Source organism: Cervus canadensis, chromosome 1, assembly GCF_019320065.1.
Source record: "Cervus canadensis isolate Bull #8, Minnesota chromosome 1, ASM1932006v1, whole genome shotgun sequence".
Classification (NCBI taxonomy): Eukaryota; Metazoa; Chordata; class Mammalia; order Artiodactyla; family Cervidae; genus Cervus; species Cervus canadensis.
Window position 1 is genome coordinate 124,345,473 of NC_057386.1, and position 17,821 is coordinate 124,363,293.

The following is a 17,821-nucleotide window of genomic DNA, read 5'->3' on the forward strand; positions in this document are numbered from 1 at the left end:
AGAGGGCAGGGCAGGGCGGCCTCCAGCTCCCCACCCCAGGGATACTCACCTGAGCAAGTTTCCGGGCGCTGACAAGGAACGCTCCTCCCGCCGGCTGCCCTCAAACGGGTTCCCGAAGGAGCGTTTTCGTATCATGGTCTTCACCAGGATCTGGAAAGGAGAGGAGGCTCAGCCACCTGGGGGTGGGGGGACTCCAGGCAACAGCCTCCCTCATGCCAGAGCACGAGTCTCCCATCTTCTTCCCTTCCCCTCCCCTCATTCCCACCCCCACCCCCACACACACCCTGCCCCCGGCCAGTTCCCAGGACTGATTGCTGATGGCGAGCCTCTGAGAAACACCCACCCAGGATACAGGAACCAAAGCCATCACCAAGTCTCACTGGCCCACAGCCAGAATCTTCCACAGCTCCCTGGCTGTCAACAAGATAGGTCTAAGCTCCGCAGTCTGACATCCAGAGCCTGTCAATCTAGTCTTGGCCTGCCCGACTGCAGGAGAGCTGGCCTGCACCGTTTGTGCAGTGTCCGTGGCACCATCTGTCTCACCTGAGCCATCGCTGGACGTGCCCTCCTGGCCCATCAACCTGTCTCCTCTCCAAGGCGAGGCTTTTACTGTCGGTGAAAGCCGTCTACAACCACCCCAACAGGCAACCAATTACTGCTTCCCAGGTATAATCTGAGAGGGAGGGGGACCACTGCGCTTTTAATTAATTTATTTTTTTTCATTTATTTTTATTAGTTGGAGGCTAATTACAGTATTGTAGTGGTTTTTGCCATACATTGACATGAATCAGCCATAGATTTACATGTGTTCCCCATCCCAATCCCCCCTCCCTGCACTTTTAAATGTAATTCACACGGCTTAAAATTCACCGCTTTAGAGTGTACAGTTCAATGGTTTTTAGTATATTCACATCACCACTATCTAATTTCAGAACATTTACATCCCTGCCGAGAGAAACCCAGTACCCATTAGCAGCCGCCCCCGCTCCTCCTCCCAGTCCCTGGCAACCACTGATCCACTTTCTGTCTCTATGGGTTTATCTTTTTTCATATCGTATAAATGGAATCATTCAGTATGTAGCCTTTGGGGTCTGGCTTCTTTCACTCAGCAAGCATGATGTTTTCAAGGTCCACCATGTTGCATTGTTTTATTCCTTTTTATGGCCTGGTAATAATCCTTTGTGTGGATACACCATATTTTGCTTATTTGTTCATCCATTGGTGGATATTTGAACTGTTTCCACTTGGGGGCTATTGTGACTAATGCTACTATGTACATCTGTGTACAAGAGTTTGTGTGGACATACTTTCCACACAAAATGTTTTCATTTCTCTTGGGTGTACACCTAGGAGTGGAATTCTTAGATCATCTGGTAACTCTCTGTGTAACACTTTAAGGAGCTGCCCGACTGTCTTACAGTGGCTGCACCGTTCTACAGTCCCAGCAGCAATACAAAAGGGTACCAGTTCCTCACGGGGGGCTGCATTTTTGTTGAGGATGAGAAGCGTTGGTCCCAGTCTAAGGAGCTGAGAGACATCCCAGGATACGGAGGGTGGCCCATCCACAGGTTGGTGTGATGTGAGGGCAAGAGAGGTCAGAGGTCCTGAAAGCCCTTCTAAGCCTGAGAGGCGCTGGGAGCCGGCCCGTCCACGGCCGTGAGACAGAACTCTTTGGTGTCCCCTATCCCGCCCACCGGGAGACAGACAGGGTCCGCAGCTTGGTTGTGAAACACCTGCCAGAGGAGGGGATCTTTGAGGAAAGGGTCAATATCCCTCCATCATGTCCCTCAGGCACTGCTCAGCTTCTCCCCTCTGCCTCCCAGTCTGCCCCTCAGCCCATCCTTTCTTTTTTTAAAAAAAAGTTAATTTGGCTGCATTGGATCTTTAGTTGTGGCTCAAGGGGGTCTTCACTGCATCATGTGAGATCATTTGTTGCAGTGCACAGACTCTCTAGTTGGGGCTCATGGGCTCCAGAGCATGTGGGCTCAGTAGTTGGATCACAAGGGCTTAGCTGCAGAAGCATGTGGGATCTTAGTTCCCTGACCAAGGACTGAACCCGTGTCCCCTGCACGGCAAGGATTCTTAACCACTGGACCATCAGAGAAGTCTCTCGCCCTATCCTTTCTGAAACCCATACCTGATTCCCTCACGCCCTGACTTGGTATCTCTCACCCATATGAGTTTGGAACTTAACCTGTTACGGACCACGGAGCCATGGAAGGTTCATGGTGATGCTTTTGGCTACTGTATTTCATAAAGGAATTTTCAAAGTGGCCTCAACACCTGTAAGGCTCTGGCCTCCCTTCCAAGTAAAGTATGATGTCTCGTCAAGCTGTTTCATATACTAAGCCTCTGGACTTTTTTAAAAAAGATTTTCAAGCTAAAAGAGTAAGGGGAAGTATTTTTAAAAACCACTGATTTACTAAAAGGTGGAAACCACCAAATCTCCAGCCACTGATGAATAGATAAAATATGCTCTGTCCCTACAATGGAACACTATTCAGCCCTAAAAAGGAATGACTGGGTACAATGTGGATGAATCTTGAAAACATCATGTTGAGTGAAAGAAACCTGATACAAAAGGCCACTTACTGTACGATTCCATTTACATGAAATGTCCAGAATAGGCAAATCTATTGAAACAGGAAATATCGACTAGTAGATGCCAGGGGTTGGGGGTGGTTGGGGAGGGAAGAGTGAGTGACTATCAACAGGTATGGGTTTTCTTTTGGGGATGATGAAAATGTTTCAGAACTAGAGATGTGATGGTTGCACAATACTGTATATGTATTAAATGCCACTGTATTTATTGTTCACTTCAAAAAGCTTAATTTTATATTACAAGAATTTGACCTCAATTTAAAGAAAGAAAAGAAAAATGCTGAGATAGAGGACAAAGGCCGTGCCCCTTGACAAGCACGCGTGGTGCCTCCCTTGCCAAGGCCCGTGCTCTGTGGTTCCTGGAACACAAGAACCCTGGTTCGCTCCCCCAGTGAGCCTGGCCAGCCCTCAGGACCCAGCGGAAGGGGTTCCTACCCTGCGAAGCCTCCCACTCCCGCGCCTCTCCCCACTGGCCTGTCACTGTGCGGACACTCAGCGTGTAATGGCACCAGAGGGTGATCCTTTCTTTCCAGGTTCATCTTTATCAAGAGGCCAAGAGCCCTATGAGGGCTGGCACTGTCCCGTGCTCATCTCTGTAACCTCGTGCCTGGCACACACAGCTGAAGCCCCCACAGCCTCCTTGTCCCCCACAATTCAGTCTCCACATGGGACCTTCCCAAGGCCAACACTGATCATGCCACTCCCCTGAATCAAACCCTGCAGGTGCTTCCCACACTTCTGGGACCAAGATTTAAAGTTCTGCTGTGGCCTCAGGACTTGTACACTCTGGCCCCACTTCCTGTCCAGCCTCATGCCACCCTCCTTCCACCTCCTTTGCCCTGTTTCAGCTGCTCTGACTTTCCTAAGGTTCCTCGTGGGCCTAGCCGCCTCCCAACAGAGGGTCACTGCATTTGCTGCTCCCTTTTCAGGAACACCCCATCCTTTACCCTCTCGGCCTGATGAACACCCCACCATCCTCTCAGCACACGCCTTCCAGGAGGCCTTCTCCAACCCATTACCTGGGCTGCAACCCCCCTAGGAGGTTCCCTCACAGCCCCTCTGTTACCTGCACATTTACTTCTTGGTTCTTTGCCCAGCCTCCGCAGACACCATACCAGTTCTATTCACCTCTGTGTTCCCTGCTTCCACCACAGGCCTGAGACACCACTCAGTGTTCAAGAAGTATTTCCTGAATAATCAATGCCTCTTTCAGACCTCTAGGATCAGACGCCTTCTCCCAAGAATATTCACAAACAGGAACAGAACAACCCATGGTGGGTGCTGGGAGCCCAACGTCAGCTGCCTTCCCCACCACAGGCTCAGGACATGGGTGCGGTGGGTGGACTAGAAGGAGGGGATGGGCGTGGGTGAGTGTTCAACAGTGAAGATCATGCAGAGGCCCCTAGTGGGGGAGGAGGAGGAGGAGGAGGAGGATGTGAATGGATCCCCCAGGGCTCAGGTTCTAGAGGGAGAGAGAAAGTATGTGGGGAAGCAGAGGGCGAGGTGCGAAGCTGGGCGAAGGAGCCGGCACTGGGGCTCCTAAGGTCACTCGAGGCTGCACTTAGTATCTGGTCCCCCCACAGAGCCCAGGGCCCTGCTGCCGGGGCTGGTGCTGACTGAACACACCCAGGACTCCCCAGGTGGCCATGGCAAGGCAGCCCACTGGATTCCTCCCCTAGGGCTGTTGCCCAGCCCCCAGCCCCCTGAGAGTCTCCCTCCTGGAGTCAGACACCCTCTGGGCACAGCCTTGGCAAGCAGGCGATTCTCTGTCTCCAAGGTGATTCTCTAGCTCCATCTTCCTGGATCAGGACCCAAATTTAAGGCCATAAAAGGGGGTCCAGTAGCCCCTGGGCAAACACCCTCCTCCAGGAGCTGTGAAGAGTCGCCCTGGCAGTTGCCCACACTGCAGAGATGGGACGAGCTAAGCCGTCTGCTCTGGGAACAGGAGACCCAGTCAGGGGGTAGCCCCTCTTAAGAGACCTTGGCTCCAGCTCCCCCAGGCGCCTGCCTTGGTCCTTCTAAAGCTCCTCCTTCTCCCCTGGACACGCTCTGAAAGCAGGAATTCCACAAGGGGCAGGACAATCCTCAGAGAGGGGCTACCCTGTTTAAGTACCCTGGGACCCGGCTGCAGAGAGAACTCAAGCTAGAAGACACAGGGGCCACCTGGCCTGCCACGTGACCAAGGCCCAGGGGCTGGGAGCTGTGGGTGAGGAGCAGACCCGGCCAATCCCTGACTCTCAGGCCCAACACCTGCTTCTCAGTTGCCCGCCCGTGTCCTGGTTCGTCCTTGTCAGGCCGCCTGTGGCTCTCTGGCCCTGCTCTTGAGCAGCGGTTCATCCTGCCTTACCACGGTTGCCAGGCTGGGAATGTGTTTGACCGAATTCTCGACCTCCTCTTCGGTCACCTCGACCAGTGTGCAGTTCTCGTCCTCCGATGGCAGCGGCTCCGCCCCATGCCTCGTGACCCAGGGGTGCAGCTTCAACGAAGGACAGGAGGGGTGAGGGGCTGTTGCCACTGGCTCTCAGGGACCCTGCCTGTGAGCAGAGCCAGGGAGGGGACGCGGGAGGGGAGAGGCAGTGGCCTGAGGTCAGGGATGCAAGAGAGCAGGCAAGGCAGGCAGAGGGCGGGGGTGAGCCAGGTGGGAGGAAACATGAGACAGACGGAGAATGGGAGGGAGCTGCGAGGCCAGAATGTGAGACGGACCGGATTCTCCATCTCGCCCCGTGTCTTGGCAGAAGAGCCTGAAATTTGCCATCTGCCTTGCATGGTTGTCCGAGGAGCACCCAACACTCCTCTGCAACTCTCTCTGATGCCTGGAAAGCTCAGTTCAGAGCAGGCAGCATCCTTCCCATTTTACAGAAAGGGAAACTGATGCTCGGGGTGGCACAGGGAGACCACTGAGAAGAACACAATCGGGAGGGGACTTTGGCAGAGGTCTGCCCAACTACCTGCCCCTGGGACCCAAGCCTTTATCTGTAACCTTTTGGGCTGCCCCCTCTTCAACTGCTAGTTAGCTGAGTGCCTAGGAGTTCCCGAAGAAAATCTCTAGATTTCTGAAAGGTCCATGTGTGTGCACGTGGCTGTAAGGGATCAGTATGGATCTTATCTAATGCTGCTCTTGCAACATAGCAGAATTCAGCAGGCCAGGGTCAGAGGTGGAGGGTCAAACTGCTCACTAACTTCCTCTCACACCCACTGTATTTTCTCAAAGGGATAGGAAGGGTCAAAGAAAAGACCCCAAGATTTCGGCAGCCACATGGAGCATACAGAGACTCTGGTCTGGTCTGGGGAGGTGGAGGCCATCAATCCAAGCCAAGTGGAGCAAGTGCCCGGCTGGTAGCAGATCCCACTTCCACAATCACAGTGAACACAAGTCCCAAATCCTCCCCCACCAGCTCCCAGCACCCCAGAGGCCCCAGGGCATGGGAGGGCAGTGGTGCAGAAAAGGTTGTGGCGCTGTAAACAGGAATTGGGGCCTGACTGAGGCAGGGTTGAGCCAAAAAATCCCAAGCAGAGGACACAGGCTGAGCCCCTGGCACACGCCCCAAGAGGCAGCAGGTACCTTGATCTCTGGCACCATGATCCTCGACTCAGGGTTCTTGTCCAACATGCGTGTGATCAGGTCCTTCAAATCCTCGGCTATGTCAGGCCTGGGGGGAGGACATACATCAGGGGTAGGAGACGTCACCAAGGGCTTGGAGAAGGTAGCGACTTGCAGTACATGGAGGATACTCACTGATCTGGAAATTCCAAGGCCTGACTCTTGATCTTACTGTGTAAACACATGATCCGCTCGTCCATGAACGGGCACTGCGAAGAGAGATCAGGGACAGAGCAGCCATCAAGGGCTGCCACAGCTGTCCTGCAAGGGCGGGTGGCACTCCACATAGGTCACAGCAGAGAAAGAAACAGCCCAGTGGCCCAGTCCGGGGAGGAGGCAGTTCCCATTCCCCAGAGATCTAAAAGGACCAGGAGTGTCTTTCCAGAAGAGTTTGAGCCTTCCTAACTACACTGACTTTCCCCTGTAGCTGTGCTTTAATTTACCTACATAAAATGTTAGTCACTCAGTCGTGTCTGACTCTTTGTGACTCCATGGACCATAGCCTGCCAGGTTCCTCTGTCCATGGAATTCTCCAGGCAAGAATACTGGAGAGGGTAGCCATTCCCTTCTCCAGGGGATCTTCCCAACCCAGGAATTGCACCTGGGGCTCCCCCACTGCAGGCAGATTCTTTACCATCTGAGCCATCAGGGAAGACCATACAGCAAAGACCAAAAGCAAACACTCATTTCACCCACCTGCCCTGTGAACATTAATAATACAAAGAATAATACAAAAGACAAAGCAGCCGTAGCTGTGATTGGTGAGGGCTCAGCCTGGGCCAGGCATTGTATTGAGGTTTCTCAGGACCAACATCTCATTTGGCTGTTACCTCTGCCTGGAATGTTCTTCACACCAGTATCTGCATGGCTTGTTTTCTCCCATCATTTAGGTGTCTGATCAAAGTTCAACCTCTCAGGGAGGTCTTCCAGAGCTCCTGTCTAAAAACGGACACCCACTCCACCTCCATATGATTTCTCACCATCGCATCTCCCCTCCTGACATTGTATTCCGTATGTATTTGGGAGATTTCCCCAGTGGTCAGTGGTTAGGACTCTGCGTTCCCATTGCTAGGGACACAGGTTCAATCCCTGATTGGGGAACTAAGATCCCACATGCCACATGGTGTGGCCAAAACATAAAACCATATGTGTTTATTTACTGTTTAAACTCCTGCACGGGAATGTTAGCTCCCAGAGGGCATGGATTTTTGTCTGTCTTGCTCACTGCTGACACCCAGTGCCCAAGAACATCCCTGGCACAAAGTAGGGGCTCAAAAAGTACCTGCTGAATCAATGAATGCTTGAATTATTTCTGCTGATCCTCTCAGAAGCCATAAAAAATAGTAAATACTGGACTTCCGTAGTGGTCCAGTGGTTAAGAATCTGCCTGCTAATGCAGCAGACCTGGGTTCCATACCTGGTCCAAGAAGATCCCACATACCACAGGGGAACTAAACCTGTGAGTCACAACTACTGAGCCTGCACTCTAGAGAAAGCGTCCTGCAACTGCTGAGCCCATGTGACACAGCTAGAGAGCAGCTCCCACTCACCGCAACTAGAGAAAACCTGCGCACAGCAACGAAGACCCAGGGCAGCCAAAGATGAGTAAATAAATAAATTTTAAAATAGTAAATATCATTCTCACTTTACAGAAGAGAAAAAACAGAAGCTCAGAGAGGTGCCATGTCCTAGGAAGCATGAAACTGGGATTTAAGCCTAGACTGTACTCTGAAGCCTGTTCACGCACCACCTCCTGGGTGACAAGGTGATCGATCCTCTCACAGGGGGAAGGGCCTGACCCAGAAGGAGCTCAGGCATTGTTCCGGAAAAAGAAACCTTTATGTGGGGTGCTCAAAAGGCTGCAAAAGATCACAGAAAGTGACCTTGTCTACTCCTGTTCAAGGAAAAGGATGCCATGCAAAACAATAACTTGAGATGTCAGGATGGCACAGGTGTATCCATTTGACAACTCATCAAATGGTACACTTTTAACATCTGTAGATTCCATGATATGTAAATTTTAGCCCAAAAGAAAAAAAAGAAAGCCACAGATAGTGAGCTCTGGCTCATGACTGCACTCTGAAGCATATGTAAGAAGGTATAATTCTTACAACTTGACTACAGGATTGAAAATTTTCTAATCAAATGTTGGGTTGTGGGGAGGAGATTATAAACGCCTTTACTTCTATGGGATGAGTTTCTTAAGCTTTCCTCAACAGGAGCATAAGCTCAGGAGAGGTAAAGTAATTAGCCTCCAACTAATAAAAATAAATGAAAAAAAAAAAAAGCTCAGGAGAAGGAATAATTCTCACCTTTACTGCTCACATAATCAGTCTGAACTTTAGAATTAAAAATAGAAGCCCCTAAATATGAGTAATATAAAAATAACAAAAGAACAACAAAATGAATACAAATAGCACTCCCTAAATCAATAATGCCAAATGTTTTAAATTCCATTCCAATTCTATTCTTCCAACAACAGCTTCTAGGAACATTGGTGAGAAGAACATCAAAGCAGTACCGGGCTCAGAAATAAAGATTGCAGTTATTGATTAGTGATGCCTATCTCCTGTTTAGGAGTGGAAAGAGGTGCACATTTGCTGTCCTTGACCTAAATTCATCCACTGTATTTACGACCTCTAGAGCCTCTACCAAAATCCTGTTTTAGCAGGTTGTCTTTTCACAGATATGACTGTTATGTACAGCTATGTACATTTGGGAAGGCACACTTTTTCATATGCAGATCTAACTGTGGAAATAAAATGAAATAACTTTTAAACGAGTAAGTTCTATCTCCCTGCAAGGGTAACTATTAGTCCAAGGGAGCCACTCACAACGCCCAGGACACAGGACACCCCACCTTACCTGGCCAAACACAAAGCAGTACAGTGTCACACCCATAGCCCAAACATCCAGTGCCTGCAAGAAAAAGAGAGCCCAGTGTGAAGGGGCAAGGGGCAGTAAAGGGCATAACCTTCTTTCACCTGTCCAGGATCCAATCCTCCAGCTTTCCTTTGGGGAAGCACCACTTTTTGACTGCTCAGTCCATGGGAGTTTGAATGAGGCTGTTCCTGCCCATCAAACCCCAAATCTGACTGAGCACATGATTCAGGCCTGGCCAATGAAAGCGACACTTTCCCCAGGCAGTATGATTGGTTCAAGGATGGGCACATGACCTGGAACTGTCCAATCAGAGCAACACTTCGTCAGGCACAGTGATTGGTTCAAGGATGGGCATATGACCCACACTGGGCCAATTACAGCCAATCCTAGGATTTTCACTTGAGTCCTACAGAAAGAAAAATGCTCTTTCCACTGAGGCTTGTAAACTGGTAGAAAATAACCTAGAGTCGCTAATGACCATTCACGTGGGGAGGAAACCAATTCAGGAAAACAGAGGTGAGAGATAGAGAGACAGATTCCTCTTTGAACCTCTGTATCTAGCCAAGCCTGAGACCAAAGGAACCCCACTCCTCATCCACAAATCACTCTTTAAGCCAGTGAGTTAGATTTTTGCTACTTACAACAAGAAGGACCCTAACACAGGCAGAATTGCACATCTCAGGCAGGTCCAAACCTACCTTCCCGGAGAAGATCTTCCGGGTTTCCGAGAGCGATTCAGGAGCCATGAAGGCCGGCGTGCCCACAGTGTTAGATAGAAGGGCATCGCTGCCCTTGAACTCATTGCTCACACCAAAGTCCGCGATCTTGATGTGCCCATCTTCTCCCACCAGCAGGTTGGAAGGTTTGATGTCCCGGTGGATGATCTTCTGGTAGTGTACTGGGGGCAGGATGGGAGAGAGGGGACAGAAAATCCACATGAAGAGCTCCATGTGGCCCACACAGCCCAGAGACACAGGCAGGAGGCCCTCTGTTCTTCCAGGGTCCCAGGCCCTTCCCAGCCTTCCCCTCCCAAACCTGCGAAACACCCACAGCTCTGAAAGTTAAGGGAAATGTCTCTAAGGAAGCTTTCCCATCCTCCAAAGTGAGAAGTGAAATACTGACTGCCAATAGTAATTGGTAACCGCCTGCCACAGTCTAAGTCATGTGTGCATGGAGAGTTTTTGCTGAGCTTGGCTCCCAGCTAGAAGCCTCAAAACTTGTGACAGTCAAGCTTGTTTTCATTTATTAATGCCACCTCACAACCTGTTCACCAAACCAACAATGACTGGAGCAGGTCCGATTTGAAGTATGAAGCACAGCAGGGCTGGGACTTGGCTAATGGTTCCTGCCTAGGTGTCCGCCCATGGGCAAGGACAATCCTACAATCTGGAAGACCCAACTGCGTTTCTGAGGTGATGATGATGATGATGATGATACTGGGAATAGGAGCAGCAGGTGCTTTTACTGAATGCCCAGTCTGGGCCCTCACCCTGTGTTAAGTGCTTCCCATTCACCCCATTTCAATGTCACAACAATCCTGTGTAATAACAGGCAAAGGGTACGAGTTAAAATGTTTAACAACCAGTAGCAGAAAGGACACCCTGCCAATCAGAACACTGATGTCCTGGCTGATTTCAGACCTTGTGAGAGATATTTTATTTTTTTACAGATGAGGAACTAAGGTTCCTGGAAGTTAACAGGATCCCAGGGTTGTTGGGGATAAGGGGTGATGCTAGGAAATTAACAGTGCCTGGTAGAAAGAACTGGATAAACAGTCACTAACACTATTGCTCTTAGTTTTTCTGTGTGGCCAGAAGAAGGGTTTCTGCTTGGAGGGGTTGTCGCCATAGCTTGGGCAGTTCTGTTTCCTGCCCACCTCCCTGTGCTCCAGGAGGGAAGTAAGAAACCTTCCACTTTCCATCCACTATCTGGGAACGTTAACCACCCCCTGGGTGAGAGACCTCCTGTGGGCCCCGCTTACAGTACTCGATGCCTTTGATTAGATCCTGGAAGTAGAAACGGGCCTGGTCTTCAGAGAGTGGTTTGAGGGTGGGCACTTCCATCACAGGCCTGAAAGGTCGACACACGCATGAAAAGCAAACCAGACACACCAGCCTTTGCCCCCTCCTACCACCTCATTCAGCTTTGCAGCTCAAGAAGCTTCAGGCCTCATACCTGCTGGGGATGGGGACACTCACCCTTGGTTGACCAGTTCAAACACTGTAGGATAGAGAAGGGGGTGAATGGTTACACTGGGAAAATGGAAATCCATCTTCCTCCCCTCCTCCCCAGCTCCCAACCACCCCTAGAAACACTGAGAAGCACTGAAACTAACATGGGGGCTGGGGAGGGGAACAGTCCACTGAACCAAAACCACAGAAGGTTCTGCTTTTCTAAGTTCCCATCAGGAGGCTAGGGGTCAGAGATTTCTGGTGTCCCTGGGACCCCAGGCTGGCTATACATCTGGTCCTCAAAACAGCTGACGACCCTCTGCCAGAGGAGACAAAGCAGGGAGACTGGAAACAGGCGGGGACAGCCTCTTTCATTGTCTTCTCATACCTGGGTGTGGGAGGGGAGTCCCAGGGATACAACTGATGCTAAACTATGTCCTGTCACTCATCCACGTCCTGAGCCAAAGAACCTGTCTAAGGGGCAATAGCCCAAATGTGGATTTACGTGGACACAAAATCAGCAGCCCTGGGGTCTTCTGAACCCTAGCAAAGTTTCAGTTCAAGAACAAGTTTCAATGACCGCCCTCACATTTTCCAAGCTGCTAGGCTGTGTCAGGCTACGTAAACCAAGAATTGTCGGATAATGTTGTTCCAGCTCTTTAGCACTCTGTGGCCAGCTGGCCCTCAAACCTGTGACTTCGAATCAAATCAAGACTTGGAGGGCTAGAGGTGGGGATGGTGATCTCCCCACCACCTCAAAGCCCAGCTGATTCTGTTCCTCCTAAACAGGGTCTTTCTTGATTCACTGCCTGCTAGCTTCCTCACAGCCCTGTGTATGTGGGATCCCCCACCCCACCATCAAGTATTAAATACTTGATGGGAATGCATGGGGTTTTTGTTGTTGGAGGGGGGCAGTATTTTTTGCATTTCTAAAAGTTGAGGTGAAATTTCAGAACATACAACTATTCTAAAGTGCATGATTTAGTGGTATCTGGCAGTCCACTGCCTCCAGGGCAAGCATCACCTCTATCTAATTCCAGCACATTTTCAGTCCCCTAAAAAGAAACCCTGTGCCCATTAGTAGTCACTCCCCAAACCCCTTCCCACAGCCCCTGGCAACCACTAATCTGCTTTCTGTTTCTATAGATTTGCCTATTCTGGACATGTCATATACATTGACTCATACAATATGTGACCCCTGGTAACATGCTTTTTCACTTAGCATGTTTTCAGAATTCATCCACATTGTAGCATGTATCAGTACTTTCTTCCTTTTTATGGCTGTATAATATCCCACAGTGTGGATATGCTACATTTTGTTTACCCATTCATCAGCTGATGAACATTTGGGTTATTTCCACATTTTGGCTATTATGAATAATGCTGCTATGAACATTCATGCATATCTGCATAAGTGTTTATGTGTGACTGTTTTCAATTCTTTGGGGGTACCTAGGAGTGGAATTGTCAGGTCATGTGGCGTAGTTATTTTAATTTTGTTCTGCTTGAACAGATATAACTGGGACTATGAAGCTGTACTTTAGGAAATGAAAAAAACAGCACAGTGGATTTCAAAGTCCCATGGAAAATGATTTTGGAGTTTTCTGTTTTCTAGAAGCACACACTGGAGCTTCTTACGGAAGAAGGGGTATTTCAAAGCTGTCCAAGGGCTGAGACGGCCAAAGGGAAAGAGCCAGCTCCTCAGACAAAAAGAAAGCTTAAAGGTTCAGATCAGAAAAGGAACTTAACTCCCCCAGGGCCCCACCCTGTTTTCAGGTTCATCAACCAGCAATGGCCAAACCTGAGTTAGGGCAAATCTGCTGTGGCCTCAGGCTGTGGTTAGAAGCAAAGGCAAAGGCTCTGAAGGTAAGGCTCCCACCAAGAGGAGTGCTGGGCCCCTCAGCTCCTGCTTTCCCACCTTGTAAACTTAACTTTCAAGAGCTGCTTCATGAATTTCAATGCTTCCTCCCAAGCACCAAAACTCGGTTGGCATGAGGGAAGCTGACCTGTTGAAACAGGTGTATTTTCAAGTCGTTCACAGTTTAACCCCTCCTGGGCCTGAGTGGCAGGTGGGAAGTTTTTAACCCCGAGAAATACTGATCGTGTTCTCTACCCTGAGAGTCAGGCCTGCAGGTACAGAACCCTTGCCAATATCTGCTAACTGGCTTCACACGCTGCCCACTCTGTCCTAGCCACACAGCTATGGCTGGAAACTAAAAAATAAAGTATCAGGATAGTTTCAAAATCACTGGAATCAACACACCAAAACCACATGGCTCCTTCCCACTTTGCCACCTCAAGAAGTGAAAAACTCTGTCCATGAAGCTGCCTGGTCCAAATGGCTTAGGCAACTCCTCTTTGAAGCTTGAGTCATGTTCTTTACATACTCATTCAACTCCTCAGCTCAGTACCCTCCAAGGGGGTCATGCTTGGCAGTCCAGTGGTTAACAATCAGCCCTGCAATGCAGGGGATGCGGGTTCAATCCCCGGTCAGGGAACTAAGATCCCACGTGCTGTGGAGTAACTAAACCCACGTGCCACAACTAGAGAAGCCCGCAGGCCACAACTAAGACCCAACACAGCCAAATAAATAAATATTAAAAAGAAAAAAACAAGTCCTCCAAGAGCCCCCTTCTCTCTCAGAGTAAAAAGGCAAAGTCTTACAATGATGTGAAATGCCCTCTGCCATCTGGTTCCCAGGGTCCTGCACAGGTCTCACCTCTGTGAAGCATCCCAGGAGCCACTGTTTTCCAAGCCTCCAACCTGGAACTCCCGACTCCCCTGACCCTGCTCAGGTTAGCTTTTGTCCATGGTGCTGTCACCTTCGAGCTTCCCTGGTAGCTCAGCTGGTAAAGAATCTGCCTGCAATGTGGGACACCTGGGTTCAATCCCTGGGTTGGGAAGATCCCCTGGAGAAGGGAATGGCTACCCACTCCAGGATTCTGGCCTGGAGAATTCCACGGACTGTATAGTCCACAGGGTCACAAAGAGTTGGACATGACTAAATGACTAAACACACAGCATAGCTGTCACCTTTGAAGCCTATGCCTAGTAATACTCAGGTCCAGTGTATCCATCTGCCCCCATCAGAGCACTAAAATGCCCTGAGGGTGTGGGGCCGGGGTTTTTCATTCCCTGAAGAGCCTAGATCAGGGCCTGACAAACCGTGACGTTTGTTGAATGGACAACCCACCTCCTCAAAAACAGCTCAAAGCCATTCAGTCAGGTCCGGGGCCTCAGGTGCTGGGGGTGCCATTCTGGGCCCCAAATGACCTTTTATATTTTGTGCTTTCTTCTGTGTTCCCCCAAATTTCACTCGTTTGCCTACCACGGTTATAATCAGGCTATATCTATATACTATGTAAACAATCATTTATTTCACACTTTTAAATTGATTTAGTATGAAAACTTTTAGTCTTATCTCAGGTAATAAAATCCATGAAATCATGAGTTTAGTGTGCTGGTTATAGTTTTTCCTAAACAAATGGTAAAATAAGTCTAAAAAATGTTTTAAAAATGAAAAAAAAAAAAAAGTTTTAAAAATGGTTGTCCATATACCACCTAAAATGATCTCATATATTTATTTTTTTCAAATCATCTTTCTTTTAAAATTTTATTTATTTTAGTCTGTGTTGGGTCTTCATTGCTGCACGCGGGCTTTCTCTCGTTGCAGCAAGCGGGGGCTACTGCTCGTTGCGGTGCATAGGCTTCTCATTGTGGTGGCTTCTATTGTTACAAAGCACGTGTTCTAGAGCAAAAGCTCAGTAGTTGGGGCACATGGGCTTAGTTGTCCTGCAGCATGTGGACATTCCCAGAGCCAGGGATCAAACCTGTGTCCCCTGCACCAACAGGCAGACTCATTACCAATGGACCATCAGGGAAGTTCCTGTCATATATTTAAAGTGGTGCGGGTACCACATTGAGAAATTGTGACTCTGTGATGTTCATATTTTTATATGAATGTTTCACAATTTTTTAAAGTTTTCATATCTGATAGTATTTATTGTGTACTTCTAAAATGTTTCTAAAGGAAGGTTTTTAAAGTTCTACAATTTGAAGACGACCTACACACTAGATGCTCCTAAAGAATGGGCATTAACTTTTCAGGTGCAATAATGGTATTGTGGTATTGTGAGAGCTGCCCAGGTGGCGCGAGAGGTAAAGAACCCACCTGCCAATTCAGGAGACGTAAGAGACGTGGGTTCGACCCCTGGATTGATCCCCTGGAGGAAGGCATGACAATCCACTCAAGTATTCTTGCCTGGAGAATCCCATGGACAGAGGAGCCTGGCAGACTACAGTTCATGGTGGTGATGGTTTAGTCGCTAAGTCATGTCCAACTCTTGCAACATGCCATGGACGTAGCCCTCAAGTCTCCTCTGTCCCTAAGATTTTCCAGGCAAGAATACTAGAATGGGTTGCCATTTCCTTCTCCAGGGGATCTTCCCAACCCAGGGATCGAACCTAGGTCTCTGGCATTGCAGGCAGATTCTTTACCGACTGAACTACCAGGGAAGTCCCTACAGCCCATAGCGTGGCAAAGGGTCAGACATGACTGAAGTGACTAGGAGATGCAGGCTAAAATTTTTAGGAACTGATGTGTCAGGATGTCTGCTACTTTACTTTTGGATGGTTCAGGAAAAAAAAATAGAGAAATGGATGGGTGGGTGACGAGACAAATATGACAAATGCAAATAGCAAATATGACAAAAAGTTACTAACTATTGAATCTGGGTGATAGGTAAACAGGTATTCCCTGTACTCTTCCTTCAGTTTTAACATTTTTCACAATAAAACTTGGGTGAGGGAACTTCTCTCGTAGTCCAGTAGCTAAGATTCTGAGTTCCCAATGCAGGGGGCCCAGATTCACCCTATGGTCAGGGAACTAGATAGATTCCACATGCCACAGCTAAGACCCAGCACAGCCAAATTTAAAAAACAAACAAACAAAAAATACCTGGGTAGGGGCAAGAGAACTAAAATGTCCTAAGCAACAACAGCATCCTTGGAATGAAACCATAGCAACTACTTTAGGGGAAACTGAGCTCTGAGCTCCAGTTCCGAACCAGACCCATTACTTTATGATTCATCGCTCCCTGTGCAGCAAAGGATCGTGCTGTGCTCATCCACGAGACATCTGGATCCCGGGCTGGGCTTGGCCCTGCCCACACCACTCATCTCCTTGATACCCCTCCTGACTGTCATCTGTACCCACTCGAAATACACAAGCTTGTCTGAATGCCTCCCCCAGCCACACATCACTAGGACACGTGACCTGCTGGTCATGCCCAAGTGGGCCTGATAGTCTGCTGTCCAGCTTTGCAGTAGTCTTACTCTTCCCTCCCTTATCAGTGCTTAGACTGAGAGCTGAGCGTTGTCCTGTGTCCCTATCATTTTTTAAAAATGAGGTCTCTGAGGACATACCTGAGTCCTTCCAGGTCTGTGTGCAGAACCCTTCAACAGCTCCTCAAGGCTCCAAATGCCCCACCACGGCCACCCACCCCCACCCCAGACCCTCGATCCTCACCTCACCTTCCCTCCCTCCCTGGTTTTCTCTCCTGCAGCCACTTTTTTTTTTTTTTTTGCAGCCACATTTTGTAAACACTAAGCTGTCACCAGTCTTGGGGCCTTTGCACCTGCTGTTTGCTCTATCTGGAATGCTCTTCCCCAGAAGTAACAGGGCTGAGTCCTCGACATTCAGGTGCTAAATGCTCACCTCCTATCTGCAGTGGCCCCTCCATCTCTCTCTCTCACATCACCCTGTTTAATCTTCTTCAGAGCATCAGTCTGAAATTGATCATCTGCTTTGTTTACAGTTATTCCTTGCTATTCGTGGGGAATTGGTTCCAGGAACCCTGTGGATACCAAAATCCACAGTTGCTCAAGTCCCTTATGTAAAATGGTGTTGTAGTTGCATATAACCTACACACACCCTCCCCTATACTTTAAATCATCTCTGGATTACTTTATAACACCTAATACAATATAAATGCTATGTAAATAGTTGCCAGTGCATGCCAAATTCAAGTTTACTTTGGGGAACATTCTGGAATTTTTTCTTTGTAATATTTTTGATCCACAGGTGGTTGAATCTGCAGATGCAGAACCTGCAGACACAGAAGGCCAACTATAGTTGTTGACTGGCTGTTTTCCCTGATCAGAACACCAGCTTCATCTTTCTTACTCATCATTGCATCCTTAGTGCCTAGAATGGTACCCAGCACACAGTAGGTACTCAACAGATATCAGAAGACAGATGAACAGGACACCCAGATAAAGTCCCAGCAAGAACTCCTTTCCACCTCCTGCTTTAAATCTAGGGTGCAGCCTTCTGTGTGGGGCCCGCTGGAGCAGAAAAGGGTGGGAGATACCAGGCGCAGGGGCTGGATGGAGAGTACCCCTGGGCTTTGGGAGGCGTAGCTGCCCGAGCAAGGGTGGCAGAAGGCAAGAGCTCTCTTACCCATGTACAGATGGTCCTCATTGGGGTCATCCAAGACCTGTTGGCACAGCCGCATGGAACAGGCCGGAGATGAGGAGCAGGGGAGAGGAAGAGAGAGAAAAAAAA

At 49.0% G+C, this 17,821-nt stretch overlaps 1 protein-coding gene across 5 annotated transcripts in view; it reads right to left on the reverse strand.

Moving 5' to 3' along the window:
* Positions 1-17,821, reverse strand: part of CAMKK2 (calcium/calmodulin dependent protein kinase kinase 2) — a 52,613-nt gene that overhangs the window by 6,460 nt on the left and 28,332 nt on the right. For 2 of the 5 annotated variants that reach the window (XM_043441124.1, XM_043441139.1), the window contains 9 exons: positions 17,717-17,753; positions 11,284-11,305; positions 11,067-11,155; positions 9,784-9,983; positions 9,068-9,121; positions 6,338-6,411; positions 6,164-6,251; positions 4,949-5,077; positions 50-150 (listed from right to left, as the gene is read on the reverse strand). In XM_043441124.1, coding sequence (XP_043297059.1) covers positions 50-150; positions 4,949-5,077; positions 6,164-6,251; positions 6,338-6,411; positions 9,068-9,121; positions 9,784-9,983; positions 11,067-11,155; positions 11,284-11,305; positions 17,717-17,753 — 794 coding nt within the window. Of the gene's footprint in view, positions 1-49; positions 151-4,948; positions 5,136-6,163; positions 6,252-6,337; positions 6,412-9,067; positions 9,122-9,783; positions 9,984-11,066; positions 11,156-11,283; positions 11,306-17,716; positions 17,754-17,821 lie in introns of those variants that run through there. The other 3 variants (XM_043441155.1, XM_043441131.1, XM_043441145.1) reach the window with 2 other exon arrangements.